The 17,663-nt window shown below is 35.9% G+C and overlaps 2 protein-coding genes across 2 annotated transcripts; both read left to right on the plus strand.

Moving 5' to 3' along the window:
• The first annotated feature begins 4,383 nt into the window (after positions 1 to 4,383).
• LOC131432567 (E3 ubiquitin-protein ligase TRIM37-like) lies at positions 4,384 to 16,345 on the plus strand. Its single transcript, XM_058598909.1, has 4 exons — positions 4,384 to 4,537; positions 14,767 to 15,687; positions 15,757 to 15,948; positions 16,008 to 16,345. The coding sequence occupies exons 2-4, from the start codon at positions 14,783 to 14,785 to the stop codon at positions 16,216 to 16,218; spliced, it is 1,308 nt and encodes a 435-aa protein (XP_058454892.1). The 5' UTR covers positions 4,384 to 4,537; positions 14,767 to 14,782; the 3' UTR covers positions 16,219 to 16,345.
• A 194-nt stretch (positions 16,346 to 16,539) lies between these two features.
• LOC131432163 (probable ribosome biogenesis protein RLP24) lies at positions 16,540 to 17,379 on the plus strand. Its single transcript, XM_058598275.1, has 2 exons — positions 16,540 to 16,706; positions 16,786 to 17,379. Exons 1-2 carry the CDS (start codon positions 16,626 to 16,628, stop codon positions 17,284 to 17,286), a joined length of 582 nt encoding a protein of 193 aa, XP_058454258.1. The 5' UTR covers positions 16,540 to 16,625; the 3' UTR covers positions 17,287 to 17,379.
• The last annotated feature ends 284 nt before the right edge of the window (positions 17,380 to 17,663 follow it).

Genomic DNA, 17,663 nt, shown 5'->3' on the forward strand with positions numbered 1-17,663 from the left:
TGTCGAACCGACCGATGAAAATAAGTTTACGATCCCGATCAACAGAGCATAACAGGATTCTATCAAAATTATATATGATCTAAATATTTATATCTCATTATGTTATAAATATGATTCCAAATCACGAACAAACATTCAGGTTTTATTAAGATTATAGCAAGTCCAGATATTTGCTTGCTATGCTTCAATTCAATCAGCAGTAACAAACATATTTTCCAATTTCACATACCTGAAGATACTTTTGAAAACAATAATTTGCTATTTGATTTTGAAAAAAATGAAAAATGAAAAAAAATTCTTAAAAAAATTCGTATCGATTTATCTTTAGTTCTTGCGGTACTTTATACTATGTTGATCTGATGATTCTTCATGTAGTTGTGGTGGGTCATTGATATTGATTTTAGGGCTTATATGAATATTATTCACTATTTGTGATATGTTGATTTTTTTTAGATACTTATTACATACTCATCACTCCCATTCATAAATTCTTAACATCTACTTAGAAGGTAACAATTGATTGGTATCATTTGTGGATTGAATAAAATTAAATAAAAAGCTATGTTAATTTTACATTGAAAAATGTTCTCTGACGCGCTGAAGATATCATCATGTCCTAAAGCAAACTAATGTAATATCGAATCACTTTCACAATTTTTGGATTCAAAACCAGTAAAATCAAAATGAGTTGGTTTGGTCATCAATTAATAAAATCTACAAACTGCAGGTATCGCATTTTGCCCGTTGTCATCTATACCATTGCATGAACATTTTTAGATTCATGAATAAGACAAAAACGATTTTTCGCACCATAATACCTTCGATTTGAAAAGTTCAATCTATCCATATCTGATAAATTTATGATAGTCTCATTTCGTATTATTTTGATTACTTCCAATCCGGAACCATGAGCTGAATTCGAAATTTGCAATGTAGAGTTTAAAGCAACCGTCCCGCATTATGAGACTTTCATTTGAATCATTTTTCCGTGAATCAATCAAAGTACATATCAAACACTCAAACCGGAATGAAAGTTCAATTTTGATGGTTTTTGAACATTACTTGCGGGGCTTCTGGCTGCGGATATCGCAAACTAATGTGACTAATAGGTAATTGATTGATCATCAATCATAAAAACTTGCTATTCGAATCGATGTTATATTCACTTTTTCTGATTTTGCACTGTTTTCCAACGATTTTTTATTCTAATCCAAATTTACGAAAATCGATTCAGCCATCTCCGAGAAAATTAAGTGCACATTTTAATCAAATATGCCCGCCAATCGACGCACATACACGTACAGTCAATTCACTACTTCAACTGAACGAGTGAACTCATTCGAAAGTTATTTGAAAGTCTATCTTGGTACAAAGAAGAACACACTGAAAAACTATCATTCGTTAGTTAATTTCCTCAGATTCTGTAAGGTAGTAAGAAATTTGTTTCACTAAATTTAGTGATTTCCGTTCATTTACAACTATTCTTCAGCACAAAAAAAAAACGACGAAAGAAGTAGGAGGCAATATAGACTTACACTAGTTATTATATGATACCAATATATCCTGCCATCCTCAGTGGGTTTTCATGCCCCAATGCAATCGTAGCGTATGTTAGCAACTCAAAACTTCTCGGTTCGAAAGCAGTCGCGCGTAACTACATGACTTTTTATGGCAAATCAAACCGCTTAAAGGTATGCAATTTCATCTTACTTCGCGAATCTATTTTAGATTTGCACGGTAAAGCCTTTCCCCCCAAAAAATGGGTAATAACAGCTGAAAAGTCGTACTAAACTTGTAACCAATTTAGATATAATATTGATATTTACATATCAAGGTTTTTGACAATTTTGTTATCACCTAGGTTAAATTGAGTTATAATTTCAATTATTTTAACTAGTAACGAGACCAAGATTATGACTAATTTAGATAGAAAAAACGAAACAATCCCAGATACAATTTTGTTCTCCCTTGTTGATCGGGATAACATTTGAATTAACTGAATCGTTATTCTTTAGAAAGAAAGTATTATCTAACGTAGTTATGAACAGCCTTTCGTTATCAAATAATCATTATCACAATCTTGAGCAATTATGTGGAAATAAGTTGTGTTTTACTACGCTCTGAGTATTTCAATGGTCAGAACAGTTTCTAAATTTTGTTTGCGGCCTTGTCTTCACGAAACAACTTCCGAGCAACGCCGGGTAATTCAGCTAGTATGATATAAAGAAGAGCGTATTATTCAAGGGACTTGTTAGTTGATGCACGAAAAAACAATCACTTTGGCAACTTTGGTCAAAACATCAACCGAAAATAATAGTCAGAACATTTAACATCTTTTTTTAACTTTACGCGAAAACTGTTAGAGAATTTTATACTTAACGTACCCTACCAAAAGGATATCGTTGACGTCAAATGTATTTTTCATATCAAGTTCCTGAAGAAGGTCTTTCTGTGGCTGACCATCAGCGAGATGAGAATACCCAAACCGCTATTCGGCTATGAAGGCTTTTGGCCGGATCTGGTGAAGGCTCAGTATGCCAAGAGATCGCTAAAGGAGATAAACTAGCTTCTGCACGGAACGACCGAAATTAGCTCTGCGCCTAATTCGTATTACTGATTTTGAATTAGTTGATTTTAACAACAAAATTTCCAAAATAACTATAATATTAGTTAAAATTGAGAATTTACTTTTGCTGAAAAAAACTCTTATTTTTAGTGAATGTGTATAGTTGGCGAATATTCTGGACACAAACCAGCAATATTTCAATCCAACACGAAATTCTCATTGACAACTAATTTCGTTATTAAAATCAGAAAATTTATTTCTATTTATCACCGTCATTACTGAAGGACAGCACAAAGAAAACAAAAATGAAATTGGTTTTATTAACAAGTTTATTAGCCAAAAAACTCATGAGAAGTGTCAATGCAAAACAATCCTTTAAAAAGCTAAAAGGGACAGTCTTGTTGAAACTGTTTGCAAATTGTTTAGTTGTTTTTCGCATGTGTTACGATATATCCATATATAAGTTTCTAAACCGATATGTAAAAATGACGTAAACTGTTAGTAAAAAGTGTATTTATTCAGAATTTGTGCTCATTTGAAGCAATTGTGGGTAGTAATGTTTTTACGCGGAACAGTCAAGTGAGTTTCGAATATTGCACTCTAATTGTACACGTCAAATGATGTTTTTTGTATCTTCTAACTTTCCGGGTTACGCCGTCCGGTGTGCTACTTGTATTTGGTTTTTGTTTTCCGAGTGTTCAAAGTTTTCAGAGAGAGAGAGAGTCTATTAGCGATTTAGAAGAAAAAATTTCAAAAAGAAGTTTATGTTTCGTTTATGTCTTTTTCTCCAATACAACATCGTATTCATACCTGCCCATATAGAAAAGACAACCACAACTGAAATTTTTTTCGGTAGTAGTGTGCCATGTAGTGACTAGTAGTCATTACGGTGTTAACATTTTTTTCGGTGACAGAGCGCCATATAGACGCAAATTGCAGAAGCCAATTCTACTATTCATGTTGGTTGAAAACAACGTTTTATTTCTCTAATTCAACTAAAATATTAGTTGAATGGAAATGAAGTGTGCCTTAGCTAAGAAATGACAGCACGTTTAATTGGTGAATTCAACTAAAAAAATAGCCATTTCAACAAATATTTTATTATTATTAAAGGGACTTAGAATTAAAAAATCTAAATTAGCAAAAGTAAGATTTTTTTTAGTTGTTTTAAAAAATAACTAACTAAAATCATAAAATCAACTAGTTTTTTTGCCAAAATGCTGATTTAGGTCTTTCCGTGTGATAAACGTGGCACCAATGATTACCAACCTATCCCATGTCCTCCAGATGTGTGGTGCTACAACAATAATATAAAGGATCTGTTCATTGATCACGGTCATGGATTCGGACAACTGCCACAGGAAACAGTTTAGTAAAACGCAACGTAGAATTAAAGGAATAATTGTTCCATTAAAATTTATTTTTGCATTTTTGAATCGCCAAATGGAATTAGTCCTATTTTGATGCAGTTATTAAGTTGTTGCTTTCGAATTATTAATTTTTGGAGTTTCTCAAAAATGCTTGAATCGTTTAAAATGTCCTTGTCCGTTTCAAACAATTCTATTTCCTGCACATCTTATTCAAGTTCCGGTGCGACTGCGCACAAACTGTGATTTAGATTTCGTTTTACTACGCATTGTCAATATCGCATCGTTCGTTTGTGATACTCACGCAGGCAAAATCGCGAATCCATTTATTCACATTAGCTTATATTTTCCCTCCCGAAAGTTGTAGTAGTGAGCTGTGAGTAAATGCGTTAACATGAATTAAAACAAATGATGCAAATGTTTTGTCACTAGAGATCCGTTCGTGTCGTAGATCAGTTCCGATCATTCATCTTCACATCTTCGCATTGGTCTTACATAAGTATCCATTTGAAGTACATGAATCTCAGTCTTAGTGTTTTAAATTAATGATAATTGTGGTTAAGATCAAACAATTCACGAGGATATCACGATAGTAGAAAAACAGGTGAGTTGGTCAATGATTCATCTTCCTAATTTAAAATATATTTTCTTGTAACGGGTTCCTTTCACGTAGTTATTAGTATCATTGTACCCAAACTTTTGTACTTTAAACCAAAAAATGCCAATCTTCTCGTTTTTGCGATTGTTGTTAAACAAATGCTGTTTGAATATCACCAAAAGCAAAGAATCAAATAGTATCTGAAATGGACCCATTATAAAAATGACTCCATCAAGAAGTGAAGGAAACCAGAATAATGCACTTTCTTCTAAAAATAATTTCATGAGAACCTGAGCTGCCTTTCCAACCAGTCAATCAACGAGCGTAACAACGGAACGGCAATGCAATTTCTCAAACGTAAGCCTATGCAGTCTAGGTTGCACTTTGAAGCGTGGCCTGTAGTATTGTGGCTCACAATAAGGCCCGTCAAAATACCCGAAAAAATGAAATATAAGTCGCCTCTGGTAGACGGTTGAACGAATTCATTCCGAATGCGAGAAAATCATTATTAATGCGCAACCGGCCTCACTGCACAAGTCAAAATTAGTCTCTTATATGAGCTACATAAAATAGAAGTGTCAAATTTGGCAGTTCAGTGCTCATTAAAAGCGATGAAAAACATCAACTAACGAGAACGTATAGAAATTTATACTACTCCTGTTACCCTAACTTATATCTCTTGAATTCTCCTGTTGGTGTTTATGTCAAATTATTTGTCGTGCTGGAACGTTCAATAGGTCTCAATCTTGTAGTAGACATAGTATCTACAAACACTGTCTTTTTTGTGACTCACCGGCATAAAATTAAACAACCTCACAATACAAACGGCCATTGAAGCAGTCGAAAGACAGAGTCTGACAAAAAAAACTGTGACATAATCTCAGCCACCAGAGGAACCGAGCTCTGCAAAAATCCGTTACGTTTAGCCTGCTTTCGGTTCAACCGTGTTGTTTGGTGTCCCAGAAACACGCAAATTCGGAAATCAAATAGATTGTAATATGTCTTTAAAAAATGCCGCGACAATTTGGACGACTTAGCGCACAGGTTGTTTTTATTTTTCGATAATACTAATAAATTAACTGAAATGGGTTTTATCCGACGATCTACAGACAACCGGACCAGATCATCAGCTAAGGCGGTGAAAGTCCTTTCGGTTTGCTGATACGTAATGGACAATTTATCTTGCTGCCACTCATTGCAATAGTCTCTTTAGGTTTCATTTCGGATATCGTAATCAATTTTACAGATGAAAAAGGAGAAACGAAATAGTTTAACATATAAAAATTGACAGTAGTAATGAGGTTTGAGGACAAAGCTACACAGATAAAAATATTTTGTGAATTTACATCTATTTTCATGCACATTTTTGGAGCAGGTAATTAAACATAAAATTACTTTACAATTCTGTACGTTTCAATATAATTTAATCGTAAAATAAGCGTTAATTGATAGATACAGTAATATTCATTGAAAATTCAATGCAATTCAATTTAGTTTTGCATCGATGAAGGTTTTCAATCAAAATTTCGATTCAACCCATGTCTATTCCATGTTACTATTGATTTACATCTCGTGTAAATTTCATTATTTCTTTCTGTGTAGTTGTATTGTGAAATATGGAGCGCACTCTATGTTCTCAGAGCCGTCTTAACCGATTTACACTAACTTAAGCTCAAGTGATAGGTCTTGTTGTCCCATAAGTTGCTATTGACTTTCATCCGGATCCGACTTCCGGTTCTGGAGCTACAGGGTGAAGTGTGTTGAAAATTGCAAACAGTCATTTAAAGCGATCATGCAAAAAAGCACAAAACTCTTGAATTTTTTTTATAAAGGGTGATTTTTTAAGAGCTTGAGAACTTTTTTAAACAATAAAACGCATAAAATTTGCAAAATCTCATCGGTTCTTTATTTTAAACGTTAGATTGGTACATGACATTTACTTTTTGAAGATAATTTCATTTAAATGTTGACCGCGGCTGCGTCTTAGGTGGTCCATTCGGAAAGTCCAATTTTGGGCAACTTTTTCGAGCATTTCGGCCGGAATAGCCCGAATTTCTTCGGAAATGTTGTCTTCCAAAGCTGGAATAGTTACTGGCTTATTTCTGTAGACTTTAGACTTGACGTAGCCCCACAAAAAATAGTCTAAAGGCGTCAAATCGCATGATCTTGGTGGCCAACTTACCGGTCCATTTCTTGAGATGAATTGTTCTCCGAAGTTTTCCCTCAAAATGGCCATAGAATCGCGAGCTGTGTGGCATGTAGCGCCATCTTGTTGAAACCACATGTCAACCAAGTTCAGTTCTTCCATTTTTGGCAACAAAAAGTTTGTTAGCATCGAACGATAGCGATCGCCATTCACTGTAACGTTGCGTCCAACAGCATCTTTGAAAAAATACGGTCCAATGATTCCACCAGCGTACAAACCACACCAAACAGTGCATTTTTCGGGATGCATGGGCAGTTCTTGAACGGCTTCTGGTTGCTCTTCACTCCAAATGCGGCAATTTTGCTTATTTACGTAGCCATTCAACCAGAAATGAGCCTCATCGCTGAACAAAATTTGTCGATAAAAAAGCGGACTTTCCGAATGGACCACCTAAGACGCAGCCGCGGTCAACATTTAAATGAAATTATCTTCAAAAAGTAAATGTCATGTACCAATCTAACGTTTAAAATAAAGAACCGATGAGATTTTGCAAATTTTATGCGTTTTATTGTTTAAAAAAGTTCTCAAGCTCTTAAAAAATCACCCTGTATATAAAAACCTGTTTTAATCCACCTAGTGGTGTAATGATGCCTTTCTCATATCAATCATACTATCATATATAACACTGCGATTCTTGATAGAATAACCGAAATCGGTTTGTTTGACCGTCTACTGATAAAAACTATCAATTGGAAAAGATTTGAGGTCGATTTAGAGAATTTTTTAAGGTTTTTCCTCATTTTCAGTGATGGTATACAATTTTTAACCCACTTCCTGAAGTCGGATCCACATGAAATTCAGGAATTACGTATCGGACCACAGGATCTTTCATTTGAATCTAAGTTTGTGACAATCGGTTTCATCAGCCATCTCTGAGAAAAGTTAGTGCACTTATTTTCACTATTTTTTGCACATTTTACCCCATAATTCCGGAACCGGTAGTCGGATCCAAATAATATTCAGGAATTTTGTATGGGACCACAAGACCTTTCATTTGAATCTAAGTTTGTGAAAATCGGTTCAGCCATCTCCGAGAAAAGTTAGTGCAAAAAAACGTTACATACACACATACGCACATACACACACATACACACACACACACACACACACACACACACACACACACACACACACACACACACACACACACACACACACACACACACACACACACACACACACACACACACACACACACACACACACACACACACACACACACACACACACACACACACACACACACACACACACACACACACACACACACACACACACACACACATACACAGACATTTTGCGTACTCGACGAACTGAGTCGAATGGTATATGACACTCGGCCCTCCGGGCCTCGGTTCAAAAGTCGGTTTTCACAGTGATTGCATAACCTTTCTATATGAGAAAGGCAAAAATAGGTATAGAATTCGCTAAAACTTTAGAAAATTTTTCTGAGGCCCGGAGGGCCGAATGACATATACCAATCGATTCAGCTCGACGAACTGAACAAATGACCGTGTGTGTGTGCGTGAGTATGTATGTGTGTCTGTATGTGTGTTGTCAACTAAGAGGTCGAGATCTCAGAGATGGCTGAACCGATTTCGATCAAACTAGTCGCAAATGAAAGGTCTCCCCGTCACCCAGAATGCTATTGAATAGTTTTGAGATCGGATGTTTACTTTTTGAGTTATACGAAGTTTTATGCCAAAATTTTCATTTTTCATTTTTTGACAATATCTGTCACAATTGACCTTGAAAACAGAATATTTTTTCAGACTTAGATTCCGCATGCCAAAAGCTATCCAACAAGCCATAGATTGTTAAAATCCGTCTATTTTTTACGGAGATAACGAATTTTTTGTGCAAGCGACTTTTCCCCCATATTCCAGCAGTAGAAGTTCTGAGCGCTGTATGGCAAAGAAAGGCTTGGGGAGCAAAGTAAAACACGATTTCTTATACTGTTACATACAATTTTTTCTAAGTACCAAAAAGACTGTGTACAGCACAGCTTTTTTCATGACATCTTGCCTCGGACCGATTTTAGCACGGTTCGTTTTTGACAACATAATCGTTCGAATATGACATATTGGAAAGATAACAGTACTTCCGAATTCAGAACAATTTCATAATTATATTGATATAAACTGCTTACAGCAATAAATGCTGGAAGAACATAACACCCATATACCATTCGAATCAGTTCGTCGAGATCATTAAATACGTATGTGACAAATAATTTCACTCAATTTTTTACCTTTTTTTCGAAGATGATTCAACCGTTTTCTACAAACTCAGATTCATATGAAAATTCGTATGCTCCTAAAAAAAGTTCCTGAATTATGTTTGGATCCGACTTCTGGTTCCGAAACTACAGGATGATATGTGAAACGAAATGAAAATTGTGTAACTCATTTTCCTTGTAGATGGCTGAATCGATCTAAGATTTAAATGAAATCTAAGAATCATCTAAGATTTGCTACGTACTACGATTTCTCAAAGATGTCTTCACTGATTTTTAAACATTTTGAAACAAATGTAAACTACTCAGGTAAATTTTTCTGACTTCGGCTACACCGATTTTCGAATTCCGGCTCCAGTATCGAATCGTTTCTCAAAGCTCAATCGTTTTCTCAAAGAAAACCAAATCGAATTTCAGAAACAAAAATTCAAATTAAAATAAACTTATAGTCCCACACAAAATTAATGAATTTTATCCAATGCTGACTTCCGATTCTGGAATCACAGGAATTTTTAAAATTCAAACCGATATAGAAGATGATAATCCCGAAAAGCTTGAAAGTTGGACTCAAAACTATTGCAATTTATTCGTCATATGGCCATACGAATGGGTTTGGGTTATGCTGGTTCCTGAATACCGGCTCTGGAAGTAACTTAAATTACTGTAAACTCTAAAGTGGAACTTACTTTCACATATCATGGAATGTTTAATGGATTGTCCCACTTTTAGATAGAGTAATGAGTGATTAAATGTCAAATTGCAGCCTAAAACGACGGTCATTAAAATAATGTCATGAAAACTGAAACACCGAAGAATATTCATGCAAAAAACACATGCGGATTGATAAAAAAAAGGTATCATCTCACTGCTAGGTGGATTAAGCACGTTTTTTATATATATAAAAAATAGGTATAGAATTCGCTCAAACTTTAGAAAATTTGTCTGAGGCCCTGAGGGCCGAATGACATACCAATCGATTCAGCTCGACGAACTGAACAAATGTCCGTGTGTGTGTGTTGTCAACTAAGAGGTCGAGATCTCAGAGATGGCTGGACCGATTTTGATCAAACTAGTCGCAAATGAAAGGTCTCCCCGTCACCCAAAACGCTATTGAATGGTTTTGAGATCAGATGTTTACTTTTTGAGTTATACGAAGTTTTATGTCAAAATTTTCAGTTTTTTGACAGTGTCTGTCACAATTGACCTTGAAAACAGAATATGTTTTCAGACTTAGATTCCGCACGGTAATACCTATCCATCAAGCCATAGATTGTTAAAATCCGTCTATTTTTTAACGGAGATATCGAAATTTTTGTGTAAACGACTTTTCCCCTTATTCCAGCAGTAGACGTTTTGAGCGCTGTATGACAAAGAAATGCTTGGGAGCAACGGAAAACACGATTTTTTATACTGTTACATACAATTGTTTCTAAGTACCAAAAAGACTGTGTACAGCATCCTTTTTCATGACAATTTGCCTCGGACCGATTTTAGCACGGTTCGTTTTTGGCAACATAATCGTTCGAATATGGCATTTATGAACCAGATGATATCAGCATTTTCGAGTTGAAATCTATTCCATAATCATATTAATTTAAACTACTTACAGCAATAAAAGCTGGAAGAACATAACTTCCATATACCATACGACTCAGTTCGTCGAGATTAGCAAATGCGTGTGTGACAAATAATTTAACTCAATTTTCTCGGAGATGGCTAAACCGTTTTCTACAAACTCAGATTCATATGAAAAGTAGCATACTCCCAAAAAAGGTTCCTGAATTACGTTTGGATCCGACTTCTTATTGAGGAACCACAGGATGATATATGAAACGAAATTAAAATAATGTAATTCATTTTTCTCATGGATGGCTGAACCGATCTAAGATTCAAATGAAATCTAAGAATCATCTATGATTCAAATGAGAGGTCTTAAAATCCTATAAAATTTAGTCAGATCCGATTTCTGGTTTAGGAGATACAGGGTGATTAGTATAAAAATGTCCATTTCACATAAATTAATCAGGTTGATCGGGTTTGCTGATTTGGATAGTCGATTACGAAATAAATTAATTTCAGTTTAAGCGGTATTCAGTTTTCGATTCGGAATGTACCCCCAAATTTTAATTCGAACTACAATTTCTTAAAGATGTCTACACACTCCTCAGGTGAATTTAACTGATTTCGGCTACACCGATTTTAGAAGTCCAGTTCCAGTATCGAATCGTTTCTCAAAGCTTAATCATTTTTTTCAATAAGGCCAAATCGAACTTCAAAAACAAAAATTCAAATTAAAGAACTTAAGGTGCCATACAAAATTGGTAAATTTTATCCGATTCTGGAATTACAGATGATGAGTTTTTAAAATTCATACCGATATAGAACATGTAAATTGTTTGGCGTATTAATTTATGGCCATTCGAATCATTTTGGGTTATGCTAGTTCCTGAATACCGGCTCTGGAAGTACCATAAATAATGACGAAAAACTCTAATGTATGTATGTATGTATGTGTGGGTTAGTGTGTGTATATGTATGTATGTATGTAACATGTTTTTGCACTCACTTTTCTCAGAGATGACTAAACCGATTTTCACATACATAGATTTAATCGAAAGGTCTTTAAACCCCATACAAAGTTCCTAAATTTCCGGTTTCAGAATTACAGGGTGATATGTGCAAAAAAATGAAAATAAGTGCACTAACTTTTCTCAGAGACGGCTGAACCGATTCTAACAAACTGAAATTCAAATGAAAGGTACAATTGTCCTTTACAAAGTTTCTGAACATTATTTTGATCCGACTTCCGGTTTCGGAATTACCGGGTGATTGGTATGAAAGTTCCTATTTCAAATTACTCACTTTTCCCAGAGATGGCTCGACCGATTTTAATAAACTTCAAATGAAAGGTCTCATGGTTCTATACAAAAGTTCCAAATTTCATCCGGATCCGACTTCCGGTTCCGGAATTATAGAGTAAAGTGTGTTTAAAATTTGATGCTGTCGGCGTAACAAAACACGTAAAAAAATTTCTCAACTGGCCTCAAAACTACCTCAATCGGTAGCCATTATCTATATACAACCAAACAAACCGATTCCAGCTATCCTGATTCCCGGTTTCCGATTCCGGAAGCACCGAAAATAGTGGTCATATATTAAGAAATGGATCTCTCTCAGTTTCCTCGGCGATGGCTTGACCGATTTTCACAAACTTAGGTCCAAATGCAACGTACCATATTGAATTTCTGAATTTCATCCGGATCCGACATCTGGTTTCGGAATTGCAGGTTGAAGATTTTTCAAATAATCATACCGTAACTACTAAAAGCGGCGTAAAATAATTTCTTAACTTGCCTCAAGACTATTCCAATCGGTAGTCATTGTCAGTAGACGGCCAAACAAATTAATTTCGGCTTTCCTGGTTCTCGCTTTTCGATTAACAGCTGGAAATTGTAGCCATAGACTCGAAAATGGATCCCAGTAACTTTTCTCGAACCGAATTCGATTATACGAAGTACCTGCAATAGTGGCAATCAGTCCGTTTCCTTATAAATGGCCTAACCGACTTGAGTGATGTTTCACTCTAAAGGTTAAACTAGTTCATGGACAAACCTTTTTGTTTTCCAAGAATCAAAAATAATTTTAAATAATACCACACATTTATTTATGAGAATATGAGACATATGAAAAATGCATCATCACACCACTAGGTGGATTAAAACAGGTTTTAAGATTACTTTTCACATACTATTTACAAATTTCTTACTGAATTTTCTCACTTTTTTTCTGTTTTAATTATAGAGGTTTTAACATCTTAAGGTCATTCGCCTCTTCGGACCAGAAAATCTTTCTGGCCCTATATGTGCGGGGTTGGCAATCGAACCCAGGTGGGCTGCGTGATAGGCATCGACTATCTCATAACGCTATACCCGTCCACCGAATTTCCGAAACAGTGAGGAAATTCGGGGGACGGGTATAGCGTTATGGGATAGTCGATGCCTATCACGCAGCCCACCTGGGTTCGATTCGATACTTACCCTTTTCACATGGTATAAATTGGGCCCTGGAACGGATTTGTGATCGAATTCTGTAATTCTTTAAGGTTCTTTACTTCCCAGTATATTTAAGCAAAAGTGAGCATTGAAAAATTAATGCAATCCAATTTAAGTTTACGTCGATCATGGTTTTCAATCGAATTTCCGATTCAACTGATGTCTGAATAATCAAATGCAAATCAATAGTAATATGAAACAGACATAAGTTGAATCGAAAATTCGATTGAAAACCATGATCGACGTAAACTTAAATTGGATTGCATTAATTTTGCAATGCTCACTTTTGCTTAAATATATTGGGAAGTAAAAAACCTTACAGTAACATTTTCAATTTTTTTTTTCAATTTACATACTAATTTTATCTGTCTAGATTTCGTCATTCATGATTCTGCTTCTTATAGACTTCAGACGTTCTTGAGCGTGAAGAACATTGGACTTCGAAGCGCCAACTTTGTGCCCACATCCCGCACTTACTTCTGCTTCTGCTGGAATGTCGTCAATATACGTTTATCAAAACGGGAGTTAACAGAACCTGATTTCAACCCGTTTTCGGTTTATCGTTAAATGTGTTATATTCTTCGAACTCTTTGATCGCTATCGTTACATTTTTTAATTCCTTCCATTTTTTTATTTTCTTCATGGATAGTTCGGGTTTTGTGCACAATATTTTGACATTGTTCTGCTGAATTTTCACGTCTTTTGGAACAAACTTATGGAAAAAACCCTTCTTATTCCACATAGTGGTGTGATAATGCTTTTCTCTTTCTTCAAAACAATCTCATAAAAACATTTTTTCTCTTTTTAACACGTTCAAATATCTTCAAAAAGTACACACACACACACACACACACACACACACACACACACACACACACACACACACACACACACACACACACACACACACACACACACACACACACACACACACACACACACACACACACACACACACACACACACACACACACACACACACACACACACACACACACACACACACACACACACACACACACACACACACACACACACACACACACACACACACACACACACACACACACACACACACACACACACACTTTCCGATCTCGTCGAACTGGGTTGAATAGTATATAACACTATGCAATTCTAATACCTTTCTATAGAGAAAGGCAAAACCCTTTAGTCCACTTAGTGGAATTTTCATATATCTTAAAAAATCACCATAGGGAGGGGGACATGAAATTTCCGAAACCGGAAAAAAAATTTGATGTCAAAAGGCTTAGAATTGCAGAGAGCTCATAAGAATTATTTCAGTAAAGGAATTGATGCAACGCAATACTGAAATGCACTCATTACGTCTAGTTCGGCGAATTAAGCAAAACTCAAGATGCTAGAATTTCACAGAAAGTAGAATGAGTTTATTTCGAATTTAAACTGTTTAGATTTGTTATTTGTTGTTGAAATAATAATAACAACGATAATAATAATACTAGCGGATGGTATATATTTGTTAGTTAAATTACATCTCGTTAGCTTGAAAAAAATTAGAAATTTATGACAAAAATGAAAATCTTTCGATTTTTAAATAGTAGTAATGCACCTTTTATTGATATATTTACACTCAGGGAACGATTAAATATTTTAGTCAGTCTAGAATTGTGTCACGCCACACTTCTGAATGCCTCCACCAAGTTTGAAAAGCAATGCTGTATTTGGTAGTAAAATATTTCCTTCAATTCTTTGCTTGCAGCAATCTGATCCTAACCATGTCCGAAAATGCATCGCGTCTCAGGAAAACTCCTTCGACACCCGAACCAGAGGACAACCGTTTGCAGCTACTGGAACACTTTGACGACATCTTCAAGTGCACGATCTGTCTGATCAAGTTGCAAGATCCGCACCTGTGCCCGCGCTGTTCGAAGTTGTACTGCTTCGATTGCATCTCGGAATGGTTACAATCCGAATCGGAGCAGCATACGAATTGCCCCAACTGCAAGCTCGACCTCCAGCTGGACAAACTGGTGAAAGTGCGCTGGTTCGAAGAGGTGGAAAATCTTCAACGCAACTGCCTTGAACCGAAACCCTCTACAAGTAGCGACGCCATTGCCATCCGTGGCAATAACGGTGCCATAAAGAAGGACATCTGTAGCAAACATGGAAGAAATATCAACTTTTACTGTTGCACATGCAAACAGAGCGTTTGCGACGAGTGTGCCGTTGCCGACGAGAACCATCTAGATCATACATTCAAAAGTTTGGACGTGATCTATGACAGCAGCGTTCAGATCGCGGAAGAAGAATTTGAGAAGGTACGACATTACATGAAAAAAATTGGTGCCCTAATCGAAAAGGTAGAGCGGAATGTGGAGCTGGTAAAAAAAGTAAAAGATGAGAAACTCAAGGAGATACGAGCAATTGCCGAGTGTTCCATCGAATCGCTTGATCGACAAGTGCGCGAGAAACTACAGAAATTGCACGGACACAAATACACGTTACTGGTCGAAATGCAAGACATTGAAAAATCACTGCGCCACATGGAAGCGGAGGTAATGATCTGCACCAAATCTCAATTTATTGCAAAAAAATCCAAAATCTTTAAAGAGTGCAACAAGATTAGAATGAATCCAATCAAGGATTTCAAACAGATTCGTGTCCCGGTCAGCTTAAATATGTAAGTTTAACAAAATGTTACTAAGTTTAAATGAGTGTTACTCAACATTTAGATGTTCCGTTTGTCTAGAAAAACTCCAACCGTGTATGAAACTGGAATTTTTGTGATAGAAAATTTTTCATCTTTCGATGATAACAAAGTTGCATATTCGAATGAGTTCAATGATAGTTACGGGCACGTTTGGCGCATAATGGTGTTATGCGTGATCTCCGACGATAAATTGGGGATTTACATTGAGTTGGTGGAAGGGCAGCCTTGTTGGTAATGTTTAACCCGTTTAGGTATATCATATTTTGTAACGAAATGATAACTTCTTACAGGATGGAATGCCGCTTTCAATTGATCCACGCAGATATGAACAAAGTCATCCATAAACAGATTACGCAACGCTTCGATCGAACAACACAAAAAGATTGGGGGTTCCGTGATTTCATCGCACTCAAGACAATACTGGATGAAAACTATTTGAAAGAAGATGATTCGTTAGAACTACTGTACCACATTCGACCTTGTAATGGAGATTGTGACTAATCGAATCTAACTTATTTTGAATTTCAATCGGTTTTTACTACGAGAATAATAGACTGCAATTTTTGCAAACATAGAGATGTTGAAGGGAAGCATTTATTAATTTTGAGACTTTTTCTTACAATGTAATATGATCATCGAAATAAACAACAATTTGTGTTTTAATTATTGATTATGTTTTTCAATAATGATGTCTGTTTCTTTACGTCTATGTTAAAGTCACGTGCTTAGTATTATACCAGTTTCCGAATGTTTCTGGTATAACAATGTAGCCAGTTTTCGAACCATCTTGACAACACTGTTCTCTTTCATTTGACAGTTCTTTTATTTATTTACAGCACGCGTTAGCTGGATTAGTGCTGTTCTGTAAGGCACTAAATTTTTCAATATTATATTAAAAATTATTCAAAATGAGGATAGAAACGTGTTATTTTTGCTCCAGTAAAATATTTCCTGGTCACGGAATGGTTTTCGTAAGAAATGATTGCAAGGTAAGACGAAAAATTACTTTGATAGTCTAGCACTAATGAAAGTGAATTAACCTCTTTGGTAATGTGCTTTTTGTCGTAGATATTTCGATTTTGTCGGTCCAAGTGTCGCCGAGCATTCAACAAAAAGAAGAACCCGAGAAAGGTCCGCTGGACTAAAGCGTACAGGAAAACCCATGGAAAAGAATTAACCATCGATCCGGCGTTCGAGTTTGAAAAGCGCCGAAACGTTCCGGTCAAATACAACAGAGAGCTGTGGAGTAAAACTTTGGACGCCATCAAAAAGATTACCGAAATTAAGGAACGACGTGAGAGGCACTTTGTTATGGAACGACTACGGAAGGCACGGGATCACGAAATTCACAACGATATTGTGGACGTACAGAAAAATATCGCACTGATCAGATCCCCGGCGATTGGTCTAAAAGAACGGCGGGCCAAGGAGAACGCTCAGCAGTCGGCCCTGCTAATGGACGTTGAGGATGAAGAGGAACAAATTGAGTATGTCGATGCACGCCAGTTGGAGAAACAATTGGAGGAGTCATCCGCTCAGCTGCATGACGTAGAAATGATGAAGGCCTAAGCGAAAGTATCTTGTAAGCCTATCTGAATATCATTTCATTAAATAATGAAGCAAAATGTTAAAAATAAAAAGTTTCTACTCATATATATACTATACTGATAATTCTAGCTTTGCATGTTTTCTTATGATTGTCGTGTGGAGTAGTACTACAACTGTTTTCTTTTGTATGAAAGCTCTTCCTTCTAAGTTAACATGCCCTAATCGAATTTTGAAGCGATTCAATGTAAATGATACTGAAAAACAACATATGTATCGAAAATATTGTGAACTCCCGATCCATAAAACTGTTGCAGCATTGACAATGACTAGCAAACATGTTTGGCTGAAATAGTAAAACATAATACGCGTTGTGCTTGAAATTGAAAAAAATACTTTTC

This window comes from Malaya genurostris, chromosome 2 (assembly GCF_030247185.1).
Source record: "Malaya genurostris strain Urasoe2022 chromosome 2, Malgen_1.1, whole genome shotgun sequence".
Lineage (NCBI taxonomy): Eukaryota > Metazoa > Arthropoda > Insecta > Diptera > Culicidae > Malaya > Malaya genurostris.